General features: G+C 36.8%; 1 protein-coding gene across 1 annotated transcript; it reads left to right on the top strand.

The window, feature by feature from the left end:
- Positions 1–103: 103 nt before the first annotated feature.
- On the top strand, positions 104–22961 carry LOC146003085 (uncharacterized). The gene is made up of 7 exons (XM_083141254.1): positions 104–198; positions 3703–3898; positions 7987–8181; positions 8603–8690; positions 16624–16695; positions 20787–20848; positions 22023–22961. Exons 1-7 carry the CDS (start codon positions 179–181, stop codon positions 22119–22121), a joined length of 732 nt encoding a protein of 243 aa, XP_082997380.1. The 5' UTR covers positions 104–178; the 3' UTR covers positions 22122–22961.
- The last annotated feature ends 3952 nt before the right edge of the window (positions 22962–26913 follow it).

Below are 26913 nucleotides of genomic sequence, written 5' to 3'. Positions count from 1 at the left end.
TAGAATCGATGGTGGTGCCGACTGGTAGCTGGTTAGTTCATGCACGGACAAATGAATTCTGAAATTTACCTTGTTCGGCTTTTTGCACCCGGTGCAGGGGGCCTGATGATACCAGTTAAGGGTTAAAACTCAATACCTGAACCAAAAAATGTAAAGACAAGACACAATCATAATTCCCATGGCAACAGCTTTTACAAGGTATGTATATACAGGTCAGTCACTATCTTGATGTTATCAGTGATATGTCTAAATATGAAATAACTATTGACTAGAACAGTAAACATTTGTACAATGAGAAAGGTAATTATAAACCATAAATATTTGTACAAGAGGAAAGGATGTATCAACTGTCATGTTATAAAATTGAAGTAACCTTGCTTTTTCATATATTCTTGACCTAATTAGTTTTACATTGGAAATACATGTTAAACCTCTCAGGAATCCTCATTTTGTGAGATAAAGCTGTTATGTATGCTTTTAGCACTTTCTCCACCCAACTTTTCTCTAACTAGTAATAGTTACACGTAAGTTCATTGATTTTGTAAGCAAAAATTATTTTGTGAGAATGTTTGGTGACTGTTCAAACAACAAACATTAGTGCATGGGTGTTCTTTTGAGTGGGACAATTGATAATTTCTGTGGCTGATAAGAATATTAGTCTTCTTTTGGCATTGATTATGAAGGTAATGCAAAACTAAATGTGACATTAATATCAATATGCTAGAAATAAGTCATGTTTTACATGAATAGGAGACTATCTTCTGCCATATTTACCTTCCTCAAAGTTAACACACATATTGCATTTGCCAATGCAATTTCTAACAATGTTATTTGCAAGTCAAAACCTACTTGTTGGTACTGAATGTTTGTGAAATTGTTACTTATGTTAACATGTTTGCCATTTATACTTCTAAAGAAATTTATTTTATTATGGCTTGCAGTTAACCTCATTAACCAACATAAACAGAAAACATCTCATATTGTTTAAAACAATGTGTAACATAATCTATTGAAATTTATGTGTTGGAAGTCTCTGCCTTTCTTAGCATATATGTTCACTCCTTCATTTCTCACGTTAACAATGTGTGCTTTAACATAACAGAATTGTACATCTGTGGTTCTTTTACAAGCGATTTGGACTGGTTCTATTATTAAAATATGGAAAATAGACTGAGGGCATATGCAACGTGCCATCACAATTGCAACTCCAGGTTATGGAGCCACGAATTAGGCAACACACTGCTCCTTTACTGACTAGACAGTTGCAAGCATCAATTCTCACTCAGGGATCAAGATTAAGACCATCCACATTCCAGGGAGGTAGCCTAATCACCGAATTGCAACATGTGACAACAAATAAAATCAAATATTTTTAAAAAGTCCAAAGACTTAAATACCACATTGTGCACATTACATACTTACTCGCACAAATAAAATAATATATTACCTAGAGTTAAAAACGAACTCATGAATCACTGGAATGACTGGTGCAAAGAACAATTCATGGTAGTGGGTAATACATATAGATGGATATCAAGAGATTAAGAACAGGACACTTACGCACACCAGCACACTTATCAATAATTCATATTGTAACTCATCAAAATTGCAAATGCAGTAATGAAAACCCCGATTTGCAACATTTATTCTTAGAATGTTAAATTTTCTAACAACGAATCATACTCTACAAAGGATTACAATGATTGAAAAAATTCCATTCCCTGTGTCACTCTCTTTCCTTTTATCAGAATTATCTACTCCACATATCTGGCTTCTATACAGATATTCATGAAAATGTAGTCTTGAAATGTAAATAGTGATCAGAATGAACAGTGCAAAGATAAATTGATTTAAATCTACGTATGTTACTCTTGAAATGAGACAATCTACCAAACCCGGAAGATCTACAGTAACAGAAACGCTTACCAAAGTCAACAGGATATAAACGTTGATAGGGTCATACAAAAGAAGAAGAAGAAGAATTACAAGGATGTGAAGCTTTCATACATGTTAACAGAAAGCTGATATTGTATACCTTTACATTTTATGTCTTCTTACCACATAATCTCTTTTTTTTAAATTAGTGGATTTATAGGTGTGAAACAGAAATGACTTGTGTAATCCGCGGAACATAAGTCCAAAGACTTAAATACCTCATTGTGCACGTTACATACTTACTCGCACAAATAAAATAATATATTACCTAGAGTAAGAAACGAACTCATGAATCACTGGAATGACTGGTGCAAAGAACAATTCATGGTAGTGGGTAATACACCCATCGCAAAATGACTTCGGACCTCATAACAAAAGCACAAAGACTTACATCTTTATCACAGGCCGGAGGCTAAGTCCCAAATCATTGACTTGTTGATAAAAGCAAGAGACTTGGTAGGTTTAATTGTTCTATCATTAAAGATATTATCAGTCAAGTTGCCAATCGATATCTGCACTCCGACGGCTACCATCTTGAAAATAATCCGCCATATTTTATATTTTTTTGATTTGATATATCTCGGGAACGGTGTCTCCTATCAACATCCAGTTTTCTCAGCAATGTTCCAAATAGTGTAAACTTCCATAATAAATCAATAAATCTGTTTTTGAAAAATAAGAAATAGAAGTGTTTCAAAAAACCACAAAACATTTTATGAGAATAACGGCAAGTTGAAAGTCTTAACAACGATTCTTTTTTAAAAAATTATGTCGACTTGTTTGTAAATTGTATTTCTTTTAAAATGTTATTTAAGGTAAATTTATAAATCTAGAAAAAAATAGGGGTTCAGTTCGTCTAAAGACTTCTAACAAACACTAAGTAATCTTACAAAATAGAAAATGCCATTGTTTGGTGCGAGAATTATTAATTAAGACTTTCTGCAAACTTCTATTTCTTATTTTTCAAAAATAGATTTATTGATTTATTATGAAAATCTGCACTATTTTGAACATTTCTGAGAAAACCGGGGGTTTATAGAAGACACTGTTCCCGAGATATATCAAATCAAAAAAATATCAAATATGGCGGATTATTTTCAAGATGGCGGCCATCGGACTGCAGATATTGATTGGCTACTCGACTGAAAATATCTTTAATGATAGAACAATTAATCCTACCAAGTCTCTTGCTTTTATCAACAAGTCAATTATGCGGGACTCCTGCCTGCAATAAAGATGTAATTTCTTATGTTTTTGTTATGAGGTCAGAAGTCATTTTGCTGCAGGTGTAAGAATTTAAGATTGGAGACAGATGATGGAAGTACTAAAGGTGTCCAAAAAAGAGTTGTGGGGGTTGGAATCTAGGATCAAATTGGCCAATTTTTTGTTTGTATGGTACATTAGATGATTTATAATTAGTTTTGGTGAAAGTTACATGTAGTGGCACATTTATTACCAGTTGTTAATTATTTTGATTTTGAACCTCTCACAACAAGAGTTGCTTACAAGAATTCCTTAATGTGTGAAATGTCTTGCTAAAATATGTGTTCCATCTTCAATGGAGGGCATTTTTGGTTACACCCAATGCACTTACAGTGTTCAGCAGCCAGTCATTGTCTACAGTGAAATTAACTTTCTTTTTGTACACACCCATTCTCAGAAGTATTCAAAGAATCAATTTTACTAATATGTTTATTCTTTAGGTTCAGTTCATATTCAGTTGTGATTCTGAATATTATTGTGAGTAATATCATGTTGTACATTTAGGGCAGGCAACAAAAAATCCAGAGCCAATGAACAGCAGTTAAAACACTTGGCGGAATATATGGCCAGCCACACGGACTTTGCAGTCTCACGGCGTAAAGGGTCCATGGGAAAAGAACAGCTGAGGAAAGGATGGGAGCAACTAGCAAGTGCTCTCAATAAAATGGGAACTCAGAAGAGTGTTGCAGGTTGGCAAAAAGTATGTAAAGAAATTAGCTCTGTGTTTTGAAGAGTTCTAAAATAATCTTAGTTTACCCTTGAATGTTATTTCTATATAATTAATGACAAACATTTCAGTGAGTCAAGTAGAGATGGAAACTTTTATTGGTTGATTTATTCCCTTTTAGAGATTACAGTAATCCATGTCTTTGTCTATGTTTTAATGATTGATTCATTTGGTGTTTTAAGTCCACTTTATGTACAGTAAGGCTAATCGGGACTGGACCTACAGTTTAAAGTGGGATCCGAACCACTATGTGCCTCCACCAGGTATCGAACTATTCTATATGCTATTCATAAAAAGTATATTGTAATTAAATTAGTGTTCCTCGAAACTACGAAGCATAATGTTTTCTTGTTAACTCTATATATTGTAAACAATGAAATTTAGAATTCGGTCACATATAGGATGGCCCATGTAATGTATGATTCAACAGTCTACCTAAGAAGACTGCAAGCTGAGCATGCGCAGTTCTATGATTGGCAAGCTTCGTGTTCTCTGTCTGAGCCCACAATTCACGAAGGTTTTCTCAGCAGTATGACATCATCCTTGGTTGTTTTACAGCAGGTGCCCAAGAATTTGTAAAGGAGGTATATGCAGTGACATATCAAGGGGTGGGCGAAGTGGGTGCCCAGGGCATCGCATCTCATGGGGTTGATACAAAAAATGTATTAAGTGAGGGGGGAAAAAGATGGAACAGGCTAATTTTTGTAGGCAATAAAATTAAAACATTCTGTTTTTATCTGACTTTAAATTCTAGTTAAATGTTATATTCATAATATGTCAAATCAGGGGCATAACATACAGGCTCTAAGCCTAAGGGGGTCCGGAAAAATTAAAAATTATTGTCATATTTCTCATGTTTAACATTTTTGCAAAAATTCACGATATATTGCATGGACATTTTTGCATATTTATTCATTTCTCGAATAAAAAGCAATTTGTTTTGTCTTTTCTTCTATCTCTCGACCTTGCACTCCCGATTTTAATATATTAACAATAAAGTATCTCCAACTGCCACGAAGCAAGTGTGAGGCATTTAAATGCTTTGGTCGTTTGCAACTCAAGAAGGCAATGGATAATATAAGCAGTTCTTACTTCCTTCCTACAACTTCATATTTCAGCTCCCGGAAGACAAAGAAAGATATTATGAGAGTGAGTGAAATTATTAAATATAATTTTCTTCAATAATTTATTATATAAATATGATAATTTGCTGACGTATCTCTGAAGATTTTGTATCGAGTCACACAGAGATTTCAAATTTAAAAACTGTTTGGGGACTCATATTATCATCTTGCCCAGGACCTCATGATATGTTGCTACACCACTGGCTATATATGGGTTGTCATTGTTCTACTAGTTTATTTAAAAACAATCAACTCATATTTTACCTCACAAGGTGGGCCTCAAAGGGTTAAGATTTTCGCCAATATCTCTCTGTCCACCCTATTACCTCCTGTAAGAAGTAATTTAGTATTGGAGAAACTACACGAGAAACACATCCTAAGTGGCATCGACGAGGAATTAGATTTATCGTATTTTGCTTCTTTTAAATGTCGACAATACACTAATTCTAGTCAATAAAAAAATAATCGGCTCTAAAAGAGATTCAAACCTGTGACCTTTAGACAACTGGGCCAGTCCTTTTACCACTTTCAAACTTTACCACTCCAACAAACTATCTTGAAATTTTGTCTTAAAGATCGTCAGCAATCTTGCAAACTTTGTTAACATACACTAGTTTATTTTTACAAGCTGGAATAGACTTAAAGTCTGCAACTCAGAACTAGACTTCTGTGGCAACATATTCTCTCCCGTCTACATTGATGTGACAAAACTCACGTATTTTAAATGTGAAGGGGCATTGTTACATGTTGCACATAATTTCTCATACCATCGTCAGTTCCAGATGTGGCCACAGCCACCGAGAGCATCTAGTTTCTGGACATATAGTACAAATAGTCCAGGACCTGGCTATGGTTCTGTTAATTTTAATGGTAGTTAAAACCACCTTTATTCATGGTATCATTGTATTATGATTATTGACAGATTGGATATGTCATCGCCTATTAACACAGTATGCTACAATGCTAGGGGTCCTGGGTTCGAATCCCATCCTGGGCATGGGTGTTCTTGGTGAGTGTCCCTTCATCAATTTCATCATATCGTCATTCATCCTCATATTCGTTATTAGCCAAAAGTGGCAGAAAAGCGAAGTAAAATAAACCAAATCATGCAAACATCACCTTTTTCAATCTAAGGGTACAGAGTTTGATACCCAGTGGAGCCATATAGTGGTTCTGATCCCACTTTATACTGTTGGTTCATTCCTGATGAGCCTTTCTGTGCATAAAGTGGACTTAAACACAAACCCAACAGTAATATTTAACTTATTTCAATATGTATTAAGTGAAAGTATCTATGGAGCTTTTTCATGTGAGAGAAAACTAGAAAAGTAATAAACAAAGACAAAACTATTTTCGATTCATCTTCATTCACCTTCTAAATAGAAATTACAACATACTGACTCAATCTGCATGAAAATCGGTCAAGTAGTAACAGAGATATAAGCAGTTTTGTGATCAAGTGGCTGCCATCTTTGATGTCATAGTGGGAAAATGTAGCAAGTGACAGCTGTCCACCCACGCCAAACAAAAGTTGCAAAGGCACCTACTAACCATTTCCGAAAGAAAAGTCTCTACACTCAAACTTTCCTACAGAACCATAGCTAGGGACAGGAATAAAATACTTAATTTAACATTCTTACAAAAGAATTACATTTCCCAGCAATGCATGGTTGCAGATATTAGTGTTTTTTTTTACACAGTGACATTTGGAAACTATGTTGCATGGATTTATGCACACACACATACATGCATAAATGGATATACATAGACATATATAGATTCAAGTAAAGTGATTGAATCCCCTTACAGATGCGATGCACAAGATATTCATCTACAGAATAAAAGGAATGTTATTTTTTTTAAATTTATTGTAAGGATCCACCACATTCAGTGAGTTGTATTTCTGAGATAATTTCTTGTATATTTATGATAAACACTGCTTGTTGAGCATTTGGTTGTGTGTGTCACCAGATGAACAAAATGAAAAATTATTGTTTGGTATCTGTCTACAGTGAGATCCAGGAGTATTACCAAGCAAATTGTCCATCACCAAGTTTACTCTCTTTATTTTACACAAAGACAGCTTCAAGAATTCGAACAAAATGCCAAATGGCCATTTTTCTGCATAACATAAATAAAAATTAATTCATTAAAAACTAACAGGATAAGAGATCAAAATTAATGAAAGTAGTCATGAACAATTTGCCGAGCAATACTTGTGGATCCCACTGTACTTCATGGTTTTTGGCAAATTCTGGTTGATTTAGTGTTTAATAAAAATGCAGGAGAATGTCAGAAACCTTAGTGTAGCAAATAATGGTTTACAGGCACACATTCTGTGATTCTTATTCTGCATTATTATAATTGCAATTATCTTTCGGAATTGTCCCCACATAAATATTGCAAGGATATTATTGATTCTACATAAGCCTGATTTATCATTGACTAGGTTTTTTGTTTTATTTATAACATTTCTTATTTCTGTGATCATGTAGCACTTTTGACTCACTTTATTTGCGGGTTCATATGTGTATCTTATTTATTGCTTTCCAGATTGTTGTGCCTGGAACCTAACACACTTTGTGACAGACATTAAAATTAAGGCCCATTGTACACCTTACTGACAAGAGACACATGTTGCCTGCTACTTGAAGACAAAGCATAAAAGTTCACAGCTTAGCAACATGACATGCTGCTGCATAAGCTTTTGTATTCTGAAATTTGTTGACCATAAATAATGGAAGAAATTAATCTACAGGAAATTCATCTTAAAATACCATTTCCTTTCACGGATTCAGCTATTTTCAAAAGCTGTATTATGTTAAAATAATTGTTACTACAAATTTTTAACCATTGAAAACATGAATATGCTGAAGTGTTGCTAAACGAAATATAGTACTTGTTGTAGATAATAATGTTAGCTCTAATGTTTTGCAGGCATGGAAAAACCAATGCTCCCTGAACCGAAGTAGAAATGCAGGCATCAAAAGGGCTGTCCAACAAACAGAGAAACCAAGTCATTCTCCAAGATTGAGCCATGAAGAGGCCCTAGTTATATCTGCTATTAAAAAGGAGTTGTCACAAGGACTAGGGCTTTTAAAAGCTGGCTTTATTGATGAATCAAATAAGTTGGTAAGAAAATTTTATATGTACCATTCTTTGCAGTTAACCTAATTAAAATTTCATTTCTTTCTTTTTGGTTTGTGTGAGTAGACTGTAACAAATGTTTTCTTAATAAAAATTAGTCACACACAGGAGATGTCATATGTAGAATTTTCAGTGAAAAATACAGGCTCAACCAGGACTTGAACCCGGTTCTCAGGCATACCGTGTCATTGCTCTACCATTGAACTACCAAGCTAGCAGAGGCGATTCCACACAAGTAAAACAGTGGCAGCAGAAAATCAGGTGAAGCCAGGCTGGCTTGGTAGTTCAGTGGTAGAGAAATGCCACAGTATGCCAGAGACCCAGGTTTGATTCCTGGTCAAGCCTGCACTTTTCGCTGAAAATTCTACATAGTAATAAATATGTTGGTACTTTTCATATATTTCAGGAGGACTTTATTGAAGTAGAGGAAATCCATGAGTACGAGCCCTCCACTGTGGTTGATTACCATGAACCGGCATCAGCATCCCCTACAGGTAAGTAGTGTCAGAGTAAAAATATTTGTTGCAGGATGTCAACCTTTTTATCTGTTTCCATCCTGTAATCAAATTACATAATTACATCGAGAAAGTTTCCTTTTTGGGGAAATACTACCGCCTAATGTGTGCAACATAAATAAATTTTGCACTATGACACCAGGGGTCCCAGATTCAAATTCCAGCCTGGACATGGGTGTTATTTGTGAGTATCCCCTCATCCCCATTGTCACGATTAGCCAAAATTGGCAGAAATGCAAAGTGAAATAAATCAAATTGATCAATAAATCAAATTTTATTTTATTAGATTTTGATACACGAGGCAAAATTTTAGTGGTTTAATTGGTTTAAAAAATCAATGTAATACTTGACTGCATCATGTAATTGTGTAGTACATTCTTTCAAAAGTTTATTGTCACGAGCCGGCATTAAATGCTAAATCAGCAAACAACAATCGAGTCCCCGGTGACGAGAGGTCACCGAGAGAGTCATAAGTTAGTGGCCGACAGAGTCAGGAGTGAGTAGCCTAAGTGGTGCAACTCGTGAAGTGTGTCGGTGCAAAGGTTGGGCAGTGCCCAAAGTACACAATGCCGACGAGACCAGGCCGACGGACCAGATCAGGTACAGTGATGACACTAGTAATTTAAGTATCAGTGTTTACTTGTTAAAACTTGGCTCAGGCGTGTTCACCCTCTTATCTGTTCGGCCTTACACAATAAATAGGTGAAGGACAAAGGAGCATTAATTATTCCTCCTCCTCATGTTTAAACCCCTCTCGTAGCCAAGCAGTTTAGTAGGCCGGCCAACGACCTAAACATAACGTGGTGGAGGTGCCGGTTTTGTCGTAGTATAGGCAAAATAGCTACCGAAGACCCCCAAGGAAATGTTAAGCCAATTGCATATGCAAGCAGGATACTAAGTGATAAGGAAAGGGAACAAGACATAAACATGTTAGAAACTCTCTGGCATAATTTTTGCTTTAAAAGCATTCCGACACTACATCCTTTTCAAAAGATTTATATTACACACCGATTGTAAATGTATTCAAAATTTACGACAATCAACTACCCTAAAAGGCCACCTTTGGCATTTTTCACAATTTCTGTCCGACTACGATTTATTTCGTTATTCAACATCTAATGGGAACCGACAACAGTGCCTCGGATGCCATAAGCCGTAACACGAGGATCCAAGATAAAACTTTTTCTCCTCTCCTGGAAGATGAAATTGTGTCTGTTTTGAGAACACATGAATTTGACCTTGCCAAGGAACAGCAAGCAGACCCTTTTCTCAAAAATATTTACCTACATTTAATTGGATGTAAAGAAACCGACCCTAAATATGACAGAACCAGCCAGCAATTCCTCACCTAGATGAAATTATTTATAGAAGGATACGAAGTTCAAAGAGGAAAGGCTACTCACGTGCATCCCATATTCATTAAAAGATATATGGTTCGAACAAGTGCACTCTTCTCCACACACTCTCAACCATTTTGGATACTATAAAACATATGCCTATACGAAGGACCATTATTACTTTCCTTCTCAGAAATCCTTCATCTACAAGAAATGGAAAGAATGTGAACAGTGTGCACAACTTAAGCAGTCCCGCCAACCAAAGCACTTCGAACTTCAAAGAAGGACTTCTCTGACACCTTTCTAAATTATCACCTTGGATCAATGTTGTCCATACGTCACTTCAGGACCCGAGGGACGTCGCTACGTGATCACATGCATTGATGCAGCCACGTCTTACGTAGTAGCCGCACCGACACATTCTCTCACTGCTGAAGTTTTAGCGCTTTTTCTGTACACGAAAATCATATTAAAATTTGGCTTTCCAGAAAAAATCATTGTCGACCAACTTCCAGGTCAAACTTCAGATTTGTTCAAAGAATTGGCCAACAAATTCCAAATTGAACTAAGCTTTGTCAGCCCAGGATTTCATCAGAGCCTTGGCTTAGTTGAAAAAATGCGACAAACGCTGGAAGCAATGATCAAGTTCTACGTCAATGCCAAACACAGTAATTGGTCCAATTTCTTACCAACAGCGGTCTCAGCTATCAACAACATGCCACATTCATCTGCACAGTACTCGCCTATTTACTGATGGGTTATCATCCCAGCACCTTACTGGATGCAATTATGAACGGCTGGAAGATATGAAGCTTTCGCGCTGATTGGCACAAGAAAATCTCCTCAAACGCCCCAGAACGGATAAGGCACGGCTTGATCCTCACTATTCTCAAGCAGCATTTAAATCTGGCGATCAAATACTTTTGTGGAACGATCGATGCTTATCAGAGACGTCCAAAGCATTTTCAGGCAAGTACGAAGGCCCCTTCACAGTAATCAAGCGACTCGATAAAAACCATTGCAGAATTGAAGGGATCAAGCAAGGAAAACTGTTTGAACAAAATTAAGCGTCGGTCAAGATGAAACTTTACACACCACAAACGGTAACTCTCGATCGAACCGGTACAGAGGAAGATAATATGAACACCTTAGATTTACATTCAGGAACACAAGCGGATATCCGTCATATTCTAGGGGCTTTATTTGGAGGAATTCACAACTAGTGAACCTTATACATCAGAAGTTGACAACACTGCAAGAGACATTGAAACACTGGCAGCATAAAACAGCTACTTCCTAACGAAGACGATCATCATCATCATCCTTCATAGTTCCTCGCCGCGACAAAAATTCGAACAGTAATAGTAACAATCCATCAACTATATATTTTACCATGTTGAATAACACGTATGAACTATGCTTCTTCTTATAAATTCTGTTGTTTTTTCCTCTGCACCAATAACTCACAGAACAAGAAGAAAATTAAATATATCTCCTACACGCGACAGCACTCGCCGCAACATTTTATTTTCTTTCTCATACAAGATGCCGACCCTTTGTCACCATGACGTCACTGTATGATGTGATTTCACACAGAGTAGGATGGAATTCTGAAGACAATATCGTAGCAACACGACCTTCTGCTTTGTGTATGTAAACAAAAAGCACGAACGAGTTGAATATAGCTACTGCATATGGGAAGAGAACTCATGTGTTCTCACTGTTGGCGGAGAAAAAACACTATGCATCATTCGCTGTAAATTTCTCATTCTCTGACTTTTCAATAATTCACAACTACCTTCAACATGTCAAAATGCCCTTACAGATCATGCATTGGCCAATGTCTTATCCACCTTTTCTCTTCATAATTCTTCAATTCATATAACTTCTTACATATAAACAGCAATATTATCAATATAATTAATATATGACAGCATGTTAACTTCTAAATTATTATCGTGCAGATGTGTCCCAGCTATCGATGAAGCGAACTGAGAGTGCTGCATCATTAAAAAGCGACCAAACTCTCGCACAGAAACACATTTTTTCTTGATACGAAACACAACTCTCACGATTTGAACAGAAATACCAAATCGAGTCCCAGCCTCTTGTTAAATCTGCCATTTTTATGACATCATGCAATTTTGCCATTTCCATCTATTTACATTAAGTATTATTACATATTAGAAACTTCCATTCCTTTTAATCACGAGTTACTGCTAAAATAGAGTGCATAATTCAATAACTAATCTTGTTATTTACATCTGACTTAATTAACAATGCTCCAATTTACGCCCAAACTTTATTTTGACTAAACACTGATAATATATCACGAATCGCTGTGTCATCATTAATGTACCTTGTAGTATACATAAGATGCAGCCATTGCTCCAGATTCCATCCAGAGTTGCAGACAAACCCGCATCGAATTAATATTATTCCAAGGACTTTCCTTTGTTGGTGAACTTTCGTCATGAACATGATTTTGTCTCCAACTTCAATGTGCATTTTTCAAAATTTGTGTACACCTAACTTATCTTTCTATCAGTGTGAACAGTGACATTTTTTCAAGTGTTTCAACAGTGTTTACATCAGTGCTCGTAATGAGATCGACATATTTGTTTTGTTTTTTTCTTTTTTCATTTCGCTTCAATTTTGTGTACTGAACTTTGCACCGTGATACAGTGCAACTTATAGTCCAGGCAAATTAGAAAAAAGAATGGAAAAAATTCCAATAGAGACAAAAATTGGTAGATATCACCAGTATGGTATTTCAAACAACATACTAAAAGTCCCCGACAATCCGAGTTGTGCTCTGGCCGCCATATTGAAAAATGGCGGATGAACGGTGACGTTTGATCATAATTGCTTTATTAACTAAAAATGGTGAAGGTTGAGCCGAAAATGTGTTCAGACATAAATTAAAGAAAAGAAAATTGCCAATAACTGTAAGAAAATATTTTTTTGTGATTTAACCAACCATTTCACTGTTAATAATATATGTAATTTCTTTACATGCTGCCCGTTGTGGAACTTGGATGTAATGTATGTGATCATCGGAAAACAAACTGAATAACCTTTTCGGCAAGGCAACATTGGATATAACCCAATATTGTATTATTTGTGAACAAACGTTGAGTGAAGGTAACACTGTGGTTGTGATAAAAGGCTTACATGCTATAAACAGCAGCAGTTTACGTCAAAAAGATGGAATATTTGAGAAATTGGAAAATGAGACGAATGTATGGTTACATATTAAGTGCCGTAAAGACTATACTCGTGAGAGTAGTATTACTGCTGCAAGTAATCGTTCGCCACAAAATTCAATACTCCTTCGATACATATATATATATAATACATATATTTGACTTCAAACGTGATTGCTGGTTTTGCAGTGAAGTTTGTGATTTTCAAGCAGAAACGAAAAAAAATGTGAACAGACGAGTTAAAATATTTTAAGTTCGATCCTTAAAATTCAAGGATCAAATCATTGAAGCTGCCATCAAGAGGAATGATGATTGGGGAAGGACAGTGCTTGATCGAATTCGTACCGTTATTGATCTAGTTGCAGTTGAGGCTAGGTACCACCATCCTTGTTTCACTAAATTTTACACATCTTCACCTACATCGGGAAAACGCGGTAGGCCTGAAGATGAGTGTATTTCTATATCATTTCTGCAGTTATGCTGCTACCTTGATAATGATAATGACGAGTGTCAGTACTCGATGAATCAACTTATGACGAAGATGAATGAATATCTTCCACAAGATACTGATGTCTCAGAAAAAACTCTTAGGAAACGCCTATGTGATCACTATGGAGAAGACATGATAATAACAACACGTAAAGGGCAAACCGCTAGAGTATGTTTCCGTGATACAGGATATAAAATAATATCCAAAAGTTGGTACACACAGAAAGAAGAAGATCCAAAGAACGAAAGACTTAGAATTGTTAGAACTGCTGCTGCAATAATTCGGGAAGATATACGATCTGAAACATATGCCAAAGATATGTATCCAAATCCACATGAATGCTTGAAGACAGTTGATTATATGGTTCCAAAGACATTAAGGGTCTTTACAGAGGTTGTGATTATGAAACGAATAAAAGGAAATGAAGACTCCATCAAAAGAAAATGTGTGTGTATAGAGCATGCTATTATATCAGCAGTAAGACCACGGTCATTCAATTCAATGATTCAGATTGGACTTGCAGTTCATCTACATAGACATTTTGGTTTAAGAAATCTTAATGATATGTTATCAAGCATGGGTTTATGTGCATCCTACAATGAAGCCATATTGTATCTTAGTTCTGCAATGTTAAGTGATGAGGAAATTGTTGCTGACAAGGAATTATTGAATCGCTTTGTTTTTGATAATGCAGACGTCAATGTTTGGACCTTGGACGGACTAGGAACTTTCCACAATATGGGGAGCATTATGTGCACTACTCCTGCAAGATCTGTTCATCCCAGAAAAGAAAAAGTTCGATTGAAGAAGCAACCACCAGAATGTTACCTTGCCAAATTTGGTAATGTTCCATTACGCACGTACGTTGTGCCTGCTGTCCGTGGCTGCAGAAAATCAAGATTAAAGAAATTGAATACACCAAACAGGTAGCACCATCAGTGCATGTTGCATCACTTCATGATTTTGTATGGATGTGTGGAAATCACCTTACCTTGTCACCAAGTCCAAGTTGGAGTGGTTATATGGAGCTTGCCACTGAAGGTAGCAAGGCATATCACATTTCTGAAATAAGTATATTACCATTTATAAAGCTGTTGCAGACAAGTCCAGATGCCATATACTTATCCCTTTGTTCGCAGTTGAAGAATGCATGAAACATATTCAAAAGACATGTATTGTTACTTTCGACCAACCTCTATATCTGAAAGCCTCTGAAATTGTTGCGGCTTCTCTAGACAACGGAGATATGTCGTCAGTTGTCCTTCGTCTAGATGGATTCCACATGCTTATGTCGTATATGGGAGCGATAGGATACATGATGAGGGGAAGCAGGGAAGGATAGGATATATGATGAGGGGAAGCAGACTGGAAGAAACTTGGTCAGTAATATATATTATTCGTTACAAGTCACGAATTAAAGTGTAAAACTTCAATCAACACCAGGCAAATTTGATTACAAAATAATGGGAAAAGTTTCCACACAGTTAAATTTATTTTTTACATAATTAGATACGTTGGTTAAATCACAAACATTTATCTTCTTACAGTTATTGGAAATTTTCTTTTCTTTAATTTATGTCTGAACACATTTTCGGCTCAACCTTCACCATTTTTAGTTAATAAAGCAATTATGATCAAATGTCACCGTTCATCCGCCATTTTCCAATATGGCGGCCAGAGCACAACTCGGATTGTCGGGGACTTTTAGTATGTTGTTTGAAATACCATACTGCCCGACCCTGCGGCCGAGTGGTTAGCACATCGCGCTGCGACGCCAAGGGTCCCGGGTTCGAATCCCGGTCGGGCTTGGTTGTTTGTGAATGTCCATTCATCAATTTCATCATTTCATCACTCATCCCCATCTTCGCAAATTAGCCAAGAGGCACAAAACGCAAAGTAAAATAAACTAAATCAAAAAAAAAAAAAAAAAAAAAATACCATACTGGTGATATCTACCAATTTTTATCTCTGTTGGAATTTTTTCCATTCTTTTATGACATTTTGCCTACTTTTACTGGACTATTAATGTAACATTACGTGACAAATATGCTTACATCTAAATATGCGACTTTCACTCATAGAAACAGTTTGCGGCGAGATGCAATATATATGAGGTGCATTTATTTATTGGTGGATAAGGTCATTTTACTACATATATTTAATTCTATATTTAAACCATAAACTCTTTTGTTAATAAAGAAATGGGCTTGTCCCTTCGTCAACCCCATTTCTTTTCAGAGGGAGGTGGCATGTCACAAGCCGGCATTAAATGCTAAATCAGCAAACACCAGTCGAGTCCCTGTTGACGAGAGGTCACCGAGAGAGTCAGAAGTTAGTGGCTGAGTCGGGAGCGAGTAGCATAAGTGGTGCGACTCGTGGAGTATGTCCATGTAAAGGTTGGACAGTGCCCAAAGTACACACTGTCAACGGACCACACGGTGCCGATGAGACCAGGCCGACGGACCAGGTCAGGTACAGTGATGACACTAGTAATTCAAGTATCAGTGTTTAGTTGTTAAAACTTGGCTCAGGCATGTTCACCCCCTTACCTGTTCAGCCTTACATAATAAATAGGTGAAGGACAAAGGAGCATTAATTATTCCCCCTTCTCACGTTTAAACCCCTCTCGTAGCCAAGCAGTTTAGGCGGGCCAACGACCTAAATGTAACATTAACATAGCTTGTGAACAATATCGAAATTTTTCAATGTTAAAAAACTTCTTTTATCCCTATATAACATTAAAAAGCCCAAATTTTCTTTCTGGAAGATAAATTAACAGTTATATTGTGCAGGTTAAAGAAAGAGCTATCAGTAGAGGATGTAGAGGATGTACTGTGATTGATTATTGGAATTACTAATCCTTTCCTTTTTTGTTTTAGACACTTCAGGTGTGGAAAGGAAGGTGATGGACACAATGGAAACTAGTCAGGACTTATCCAAAAGGCTAGAAGGTATATTGTAGTTACATTAATTGATTACATACAGTTTAGGTTTCAGTCCTGTCACTGTTTTAATTGCATAAACATGAAATTTCGTTCAATGTGTATTGCTACAGAGAAATGTAAGATAGGTCAATTTTTAACATTGTCTGAGGTGGTAAAGTGATTGCATTCTTTGTAATTACTGTAATTGTGTAATGCTGAAGATCGAGACAAGTTTTCTATGATTACTTAGTATGTGGGAGGCTCAAGAACTAGGTTTTGTCTTTGTTAAGTTGTCAGTGGCACAATAAGGCCTCCCCGATGGCACAGTGGTAGTGTCGTTTCCTTGTAATGAAGAATCCCGGTTAGATACCCTTCGGAGGCTCATAGTGGTTCGTGTCCCACTTTAAACTGTATCTCCTGTCCTGATTAGCCTTACTATGCATAAAGCGGACTTAAAAGAGCAAATCAATAAATCAATGAAGTCAGTGGCACAATAGTTGGACTGTATTGGGATTACCACTAATTTTTATTTTTTTATAATGAAATTCTAACAGACTATCTTTAAAGGTAAATAGCAGTTCCATTGGAAATCCAAATGTTAACCTTGTGCCACCTTGTTTCCTCAAAGTCATAGTACATCAGGTCGCTACAACATCACTGGATAATTTCTACATAATTGTAAACATTCATTTTTAGTTTCTGTGCTCAACCACATAATATATGAACTACCTTAATCATAACCAGGGAATGGATTATATAAATACATATTTATGTATGAAGCTGAAATGAGTTATATTATCTTTGTGCATCATGGCATTTACACTGAGTTTTAATTTTCAGGTTTTGGCTCATATTTTATTTATTTTTTACATATTATTTCCAAATTTCAGAACATTTCTCAACATTACTCCATATTCGCGCAATACCTACATGTCCCCATGTGACCAAAAGAGTTGGGAAAATGTTTTGCGAATAATTGACCAAGTCTGAAGGAACATTAAAGGAACGAAAGTGTACGACCTTTTTACACCTTTGAATTGCATTAATTGCAAGTTTTTTATCAACTGAACAGTATTTATGTTTATCTTCTTGAATTTTACACCTCCCAACTGTTTGCTTCTGGTGTTGTAAAATACTTCAAATTCCTGTGTATTTACCATTGTTGTCAACAATAGAGCATGAGGTCTCTAGCATCCACTCCTTGTTCCTACACATGTTATTTTGTTATTATTGAAAGACAGTCCCAAGTCGAGCAGCCTATTGCTAACACCACCGTCACCATTAGTTTCTTGCCCGACAGCAGCACCAGAAGCAAAGATTCCATATTGCACATATGGGATTCGCTTCTGGTTTCTCTTTAAGACAGTTATGTTAATAGTTACAATGCAAATACTGTATTTTATGTAGCTTGCATTGTGGCTTATATTATTAAAAAAGTAATTTTTTTTTACATATTTTAGTCCATATTTAACTCCATATTTTGGTGAAAATAACTAAATATGTATTTACATATTTAGTGCATTTTTAGTACATATAAATCAATTCCCTGATCATAAGTAAGCATGCACTGTGTCCACATGATATGCGTATGTCTATGGTGGCTATTAATAAAAGGGCTCCTGCTATAAATTCCTTTACTTACAAACAAGCACATATTACATGGTATCACCTTCAATGTACACCTTCACTGTCCATACTCTCCTGCATATGTGTCTGCCACTGTTCATACCAGTGTTGCAACTTTGCAACTGTCACATTGTTCAGCAGTCGGATGTTTTTGCCATCATCTTTTCCATGGACTGGAAATTGTTCCCTTCAAGGTAGCTTTCACTTTCGGGAGGAAAAGAAAAAGTTACAAGGACCTAACTCTGGTGAGTATGGGGGATAATCAAGCATTGGAATGCATTTATCAGCTAAAAACTGCTCACAGATAGGGCACATTGCCTTTGATACAGCATCCAAGTGTTGTTCTTCCAGACATCCGGCTATTTCCTGTACACGCATTCTCATAGTCAAGTCGAAATCTTGATGTAGTAGTGCTGAGTAACTGATCCAAGACACCCAATCCATCATGATCACACCTATTTTATGAATGTTTTCTCTGGTTTTTGATGTCACAGGTTGACCCACATGTTCATCGTGTTCCACCTCTTCCTTAAACTTGCTTTTGTCATTCATTACCTAACATGGTATTGTCCCCGTACACTTCAGGTAGTAATTGGAGACACTCTGTTGGCATTTTGTACAATTTCACCAGAAATTTGAGTTTCACATGCTGCTCAATTTTTCCACTCCGCATGATTCTGCCACCGCCACCACACAGCAACCAGTTCCTACAGAGTTCACAGGCACACTAACACTTAGAGCTTAATGACAGTGCACTCTCGCATGGATCATCACATTTCAAATTCAACATATTCCACCTCTCACCTCTTCTCCCCTATGAACATTGCCCTCTGACAACCAGTTCCATATTCCTTGAAAAATTCTTCAAACGTAAGATTTACATGTATTTTATTTAATAAGTAAACCTGTTGGAAATATCACAGAACTTTCTTATATAATATAAAATTCAGTGCAATATCACAAAACATACTTAAAACCTACTTTTGCACAATCAGCTAAAAACCACATTAAAAATATATTGTTCATTTCCACTGCAAAGATATTTTATGCTGGCTGATATAGAATTTGAACAGAGAAGTTGATCAACAATTTCACTTGTTATGCCCAATTCCCATACCATGCCTTGCAGACCTTCTATATGATAAATGCTAAGGTGTAATAGAGACAATACTCACTGTATTTCAGAAAATAACACAAGGCTGCGATGATTTTGCGGTATGGAATATTTAAGTCAAATCAAGTGCCCTGATATCACATCTATTACTAATTTCAGCATATCATGTACAGATTTTGTACAATTGTACTTTTTATTAATCGTGATAACATTGCAGTAATAGTATTAGAAGCACTGCTTATAACATTAGTAGAATGATATTTTAAAAACGTTGCAAAATATGGTGTCTTGTAATGTATTTGTTTGTGTGTTGATTAAATGTCACTGGCAATGAAGATGTGTGGATGTGTGCTCCTGAAGCCTCTACAGGGAATCAAACTGCCGAGCTTCATGCCAAATGCCAGTGTGCGGGCCACTAAAAACAGGAGCTCTAGCCATAGTTTGTTCTGCTTTCATTGTGAATGAAATAGTGGTTCTGTTATTGCTACGAGGAGGTTTGGTTGTTGCCAGTGTTTTATGCATTTCATAGTTTGGTTGATGCTGAGTATTAACATAAAATCAGCAAGGAAATAAATATTTCATGTCATTATTGTGAAAATCCTTACGTGACACAGGAAAGTGTTGTGCAGATTTGAATTCAGCACACCAAAATTAGGAAGGAACGCCTATTTACCCAGCCGGCCCCCATGGCAGAATGGTTAGCACATCGTGGGTACGATGCCAGGGCTCCCAAATTTGAATCCTGGCCTGGGCATGGATGTTTGTGAATGTCCATTCATCAGTTTTCATCACATCATAACTCATCCCCATCCTCACAATTTAGCCAAAAGTGGCACAAAATACGAGATAAAATAAAGCAAGGCCATCAATCAATAAATCAATCATATTTACTCTTATGCCACAAAATAAAAATTTTATCTCGCAGGTGACTGTGTAATTTGTGCACTAATTGCAGTATCACTGTCCCAAGAGATATTTTTTTTGTTTGTTTGCTTGTTCAGAACAGTTTTCTTACCTCCCTTTTCTGCCCCAAAAGCAGAAATTGTAGGGTTATTGAATAAACTGGTTTTAGAAATGTTTGTAACAAAACGAGGAGTCATTTAATGTCTAACAAGATGTGAGAAACGCGCACAAATATATTTTATGTCTAGACACACCTTTCTTGAATGCTGTATCAACTGATGATTTTAACCATGTTTTGTCTTAAGTGGCTGGTTTATAAAATTTTATATACCCTGAAAAAAACACATTCCTGAAAGTTTCTCATTCTTTTTGTAAATATACAGTACAATAATAAAAGTGTGTTCAATTATGGCCATATGGAGGTTAAAATATAATATTTTATCTAATTTGAATCACTGATTTTTTTTCTCAATAGGAGAGAGAAGGCCAACCCTATCAAGGCATGAAGAGCTCAAACAAAGAAATGATGGGCTTCATGTAAGTAATCCTAAATTGATATTTAGTGATTGTGTAATTCTACATCAAATCATCATCATGTTAGATTTAAGTCAGATTTCCTTTTTTATAGCAGATTAATGATCCTTTAGGTAATAGATTCTAGAAAGATTTTTTTTATCGGACATGTGAAAAAATATGGAAGGTTAGATATTCTTAGAGCATTCTGTACTTCATCCAAATTGTATGTCATCTGCGTTCATGAACATAAAATGATTTGGAAGTCAATTTTCTAAAGTGTTTATGAATGAATCTCATCTTAAATTACATTTTTTCATGTATTTTCCTAGGAATTAACTAACATTTACCATAATTGTATAACTTCAGATATGTGCTACGTTTGTAATTATTACTATATGCTGAACCACACAAGGGTATGGCTTGACAGAAGTCAATTGATTTGGTTTATTTTACTTCTTTTTTTCCACTTTTGGCTAATCAGAATGGATGAGGATGAGTGATGATATGATGAAATTGATGGATGGGGACTCACAAAGGACACACATGCCCAGGCTGGAATTCAAACCCAGGACCCCTGGCATTGTAGCATTCTATGAATGAATATCATTCAAAACATAACCCTTCTAAAATGAACATTTAAAAATATCAGACACAAGTGTAGTGCCACGTGTTACAGTTTGTAAGTCATTACAAGAGCTAGGATTTTTATGACCTAATGTACAATGAATACTTTCTGTAAATTTTCAAATAAAAATGAAAAAGATTTTGCTGTAGTCCTAAAAAGGAAAATAAAACCTCTAGTGAAAATGGGAGTAAGAACGAATCCACTTGAAAAATGCTGAATATGACCGAAAATCCATCAAAATATGCTTTATCACATAGAAATGGCCAAATATGCCAAAATAAATGCCCTTAAAAAAGCACCTTCATTCAGTTAGTTACTTCACAATATGAATTTCTATATATTTAGGGAACACATCACCCTTACCAAAAAGAAATATGCTAAGTCATAAAAATCCTAGCCTTAGTTATTACCATTAATATACAGAACCACTAAAAATAACATCAGAGTGTAAAAAGAAGAAGAAAGAAGTAATGGGATTAATATTGCTTAGTATCTTGAGTGCAGAACATTAATGTGTACTGGTACCCATGTCAAATGGTTTTCTTAAAAAGTTGCATCTTTTTCTTCCAGGCAATAGCAGAAGCCATAAACAATTTTGGAACGAGTCTTGTAAGTGCCATTGATAGATTTGGCAACAAATTGGTGGAGTCATTGAAGACACCTCGGTGATCCTCCAAAAACATATACTTTGCTGTCCACCACACATTTTTTTTAGTACCAATGATTATATTTTTCTTGTGTTTCTACTTCAGATAAATCATAAACATATTACAAAATGAGAAAATTAGAAAAAAGGTTACATCAAGTAGAATATCTACTTTGGTGTATTAAATGTAATTTCCACTGCTGTGTGGACAGACTTAAAGTAACCTTTTCCAACTCTGATTTTGTTATCAAGTGACATGTGTTGATCACCAAAATTGTTATGTGTGCTAAACCTGAAGAGTTTTATATGACCCTGATGTCACAGTATCTAACAGAGAAAGCACGAACTGAAAAAAATTGTATAGTGTTCAGATGTCAGCTGTACTAAAGTTTCACTGTAGCCTAATTAAATGTTAGCGAAAAACAATTTTCACCATGTTTGAAGAGCAAGAAATACTTCTTTGTCATTCATTAACATTTCCTGAACTGACCATAGTTCAGAGAGATGTGCCAAAAAAAATAGCACTATTAGGTTGTAAACTCAGATTCAGACAATGAGAAGCACAACTCTGAACATCGAAGGTATAACTGTGTGAAATTGAATGAGTGTGATAGTGTCTAGAGAAATGAACAGTGAAGGTTTACATTGCGAACTTAACAGAAATACTCCCTGGTGGATTCTAAGTTTGACTTTTGTGAAATCAACAGATTCGAGAAGTAAGTTTGTACTTTGAAATGAGCATGAGGCCACAATCAAGGATGAGATTGTTTTCTTATTAGATCAACCTACCATGAACAGTTGATTGCAGTATAAGTTGTGCGAATATTTCAACTTCATAAGTGGATTCCTTTTTAATATTTAATTACCAGTGGTGTTGTAAAACTGTTGATTAATAAAATGAATCTAATTGTTTTTTACTTTACTATTGTTTGCAATAATTCTTTATTTGGCACATATTGACTTTTCCATTACACATCTGCATCCTCTGTTCATACCCCTTCTTTGCATAATTTAAAATTCTTTAGTAGTGCACAACTACATAACCTATTCACATTTACAAAGAAACTTAGTAATCACATTAAGTAAGCTGTTATTACTTCGTTCTAATTATTTCAGTGGCCACTGCCACATTCTTGTTAGAACTTGCTGCACAAACTAAAAACAGCTTCATGGAAAACGTGAGTACTAAGTTTCTCTGTAATTATTTATTATGTCTTTCAGTTCCCAAAATATGAATAACATACATGTTACAGGAATTTAGGCATGGTAAGACATTAGCATGCACACAAAACATGTTTACTTATCCACATACTTGTGAGCTGTCGTAGCGTTAAAACATGAACGCGGGGATCTTAAATAGGGATGTAACTTGCTCCTCCCGATTATTTCTATTGATGGTAGAAACAACCCTGAACGGGCAGGTACAAATATCTAACTTTACATTAAAATAACCTCATGATTCGGTTTAGACTGAAGTGAGCAATGTGAATGGCAGAATAGGGTGTAGAATAGCTTACCCTGTTCGGTTTAGAAAACAGACCAATAGCTCCTGCTTCTCCGATGATTCCAAGTAAAAAACCTATTTAAGCCCTCGCTTGGCCTCTCGTCCCCTCTTGCCAAAGACCAGTGTTCTTACCATTTCCTGTGAAAGGCTTATCCTACACATTTCTGAGCAGGAGCTGACAAGATCTACCAGGGTCATATTTCTTAATCCAACGGATATGCTAGGACACCCCTCTTGCAAGACAATTTCCGTAATTGAAATTGTAATCATTAAAAGTTTAAATTGAACCTTCTGCCATTCACCAAAATTTAAAAGGTATTTTATTACAAGAAAAAAGGTTACATAAAGTAAAAAATAAAAATGTCGGAAACCCTTCACCAAAAATTAAATGGATCAAAATTAAGCTCAAAGCTTGACTGCTAAAATAAAGTATTTTGTTTTTATTAGCCACATGCTGGAAGAGTCTTTCGTAATGAAAAATGCTGACGTTTGATCAACATATGATAGCATGTGTTGTTCGCAGGCCTGTGGATTCAGTGGAAAGTTCAACACATTGTATTGTAACTTGAGACATGCGAATGGCTTCTGTGTTTCGCATAACAACTCGGAGAGATAAGTAATGGCCTCTGAACAAATGCTAACGAAGCACCGAACGTAAGCCGTGAGAAACCTTGAGGCCGAATGCTCGCGGTCTTCCGCCTCGTCAGGATGACAGTTCAAGAGGCGAGAGCGAAAAGACTGTGGTAAACACCAATCTCTGCTTGGACTGCGCGTCATTGAAATGGATGCACTGAAGCCAATAAACGAAACAACACACGCAGTATTGGCTACGCACAACCACAGAAGATAAAAAAATAGTTGAAGATTATATTTTCACTTGCCATTGATGTTCGGAGCACACTATGTCTTGCGACGTCAGAAGGCAGGGCAATCCAGACACATGTGAACCTCGGAAACCTGGGGGTACGATGCTCTGTTCCGGGAAATCCACGGTCCTTGACCGGTCACAATTGTACTGGGGGACCAGGTTCAAATCCCGTGTGGAGAGTTCAGGAATACAGTTCAGCAGATGAAAGCACGTTGGCAGTGGAGCGGGCGAACAGAGGGTAGTCCATGGAGAGCCACTCCAAGTAGCATTTGCAAGCCCCAAAATAAGTGTTGTCCAATGACGGACACGGGGGGGGGGGGGGGGGGGTATTTATGATAGGCCCCCGAAAGTTCAAAGCACACGCCATTCCATATTTCCAGCACTCATCTTATGCCAACACTGGAGAGAGAGAAAATGTCGCTGGTTGCATACGAGAACGGAAGGTGTACCGTGCCATTGCATACTGTATGCAAGGTGTCCAGGAGTTGTGACGCCACGGTCGCTACAAGAAGGGGAACACTAAACATGGGCACTGCTTAGGTGAAAGTGCAGAGGGGCCAGGCTGGTTGCAGATCCACAGTGGCGGGGTCTCAACACATGTGGTTCGTTGACTGTACAGTATGCTCGGGAAGTACACTGCCTGGCCTTACAGAGCAAAAGGGACGATGTACATGAAAGATGCTCATGTTTCTTCTTAAGGGGGTTAAAGTCGTGGGGGAGGGGTTTGCTCTGTAAGATGAAATTTCTTCGGATGTTTTTGACGATGTTCCGATCCTAGGGTGTCACGTGGAGTAGGATTTTCGTTGCTGCTACGCTGGTCCCAATTGTTGGTAGATAATAGGAACAGGGGCGAAGACGACCAAAAGGGGATAGGTCGTTCTGATTGCCGTGATTATCGAAAATGCATAACAGCAGCACTGGCATCTTGAGGCGATTTCAGCTCTCACACCAGTGACATACACGGCTGGAATCCAAAGGAGGCTGTTGAGCTCCAAAGCCATCAGCAATGCGTTCTTCTTCCGTCCTCAAAAAAAAAAAAAAGAGTCGCTGGACTACTTTTGAAATTCTTTGAACTCGTAGAATTTCCGAACAGGATAGAAAACAGGTAGGACAGTGGAAAAACTACATTGCTCTCAGTCATGAATATTTAAAAAATATAAAAAAATGTGTAAAGTAATCGTCATTTTATAGGCAAGTGACAATCAAGAATAAAATAAAACAAACTGCCCAATAAATTATAAAACAAAATTGGAATGAAGGCTAAATAAAATAAAAGGTGGAAAATGTACTTCGATGCCTTAACCCTGGAACACTATTAAAATGAAAATATGACTTCTTGAAAATTAATAAATATGATCAATATAGAATAAAGGAGGGACAGAAAAACAAACTAAAATAACTGGGATTAAATATTGATGGATAAATACGAGGGTTGGGGCAAAAGTCATTGGAACTATTTTTTTTCTTGTAGATACCAGCCCGGTTGGAAAATGCGACATATACAGATGAAAGGACGAGGGGGGAACTACATGTGGGGACAGTTGAAACACGCGAACATTGTGCCTCACATATTTATTACGATAGTGTACAGGACAATACTGGTTTGATCGTGCAAAATTAATTACATACCTGTTCTACAGTTGACAGAACAAAACTGGGGCTAAAGGCCCTCAAAGTAGTCACCTGCCATGTGACCCACATGCTGCCAACGATGTGGGAGACTCGGAACACCATCTGCGTCACCATTGGCCGCACCATGTGTGAATCGGGTCATCTGTTGTTGCACAGCATTGGCAATGTCGTCTCGTGTCGCAAACCGCCTTCCACGTAGTGGTTCCTTAACCTTGCGTATGAGATGAAAGTCACAGGGCGAAATGTCAGGAGAGTACAGCGGGTGCTCCAATTCTTCCCATCCCCAGTGTTGCAGTTGCCGCCGTACACACACTGCTTTATGTGGTCTAGCGTTGTCGTGCAGGATGATTGCACTGTCCAGAAGGTCCGGACGTTTCTCCCGAACGCCACGTCGCATGGTTAAGGAACCAGTACGTGGAAGGCGGTTTGCGACACGAGACGACATTGCCAATGCTGTGCAACAACAGATGACCCGATTCACACATGGTGCGGCCAATGGTGATGCAGATGGTGTTCCGAGATTACCAAAATGTTACTAACAACTCGGAAAGCCTGGATTTCGTCTTTCTTCATTTCCTGTAATTCTGCCTGAATCTGATCTTGATTATGTTTTAGAGCTTGAACAGAGGAGCTAAGGTGATGAATTGAAAAGGAGTTATAAATTGAAAGACCCGCCGAAAATAAATTCATTAAATTAAAGAAAATCGATTTTTTCCCTCGAGTGCTCCCAAATACATTTTACCACACCCCATGGCAGTTCGGCCGACTATCGCTGGTTTTAAAACGACAAGGGAGGTAAAGTGAAATTTCG

The sequence above is a fragment of the Lepisma saccharinum genome, chromosome 19, assembly GCF_977018435.1.
Source record: "Lepisma saccharinum chromosome 19, izLepSacc3.1, whole genome shotgun sequence".
In the NCBI taxonomy this organism is placed as follows: Eukaryota; Metazoa; Arthropoda; class Insecta; order Zygentoma; family Lepismatidae; genus Lepisma; species Lepisma saccharinum.
This window is presented reverse-complemented; position numbering and strand designations above follow the sequence as displayed.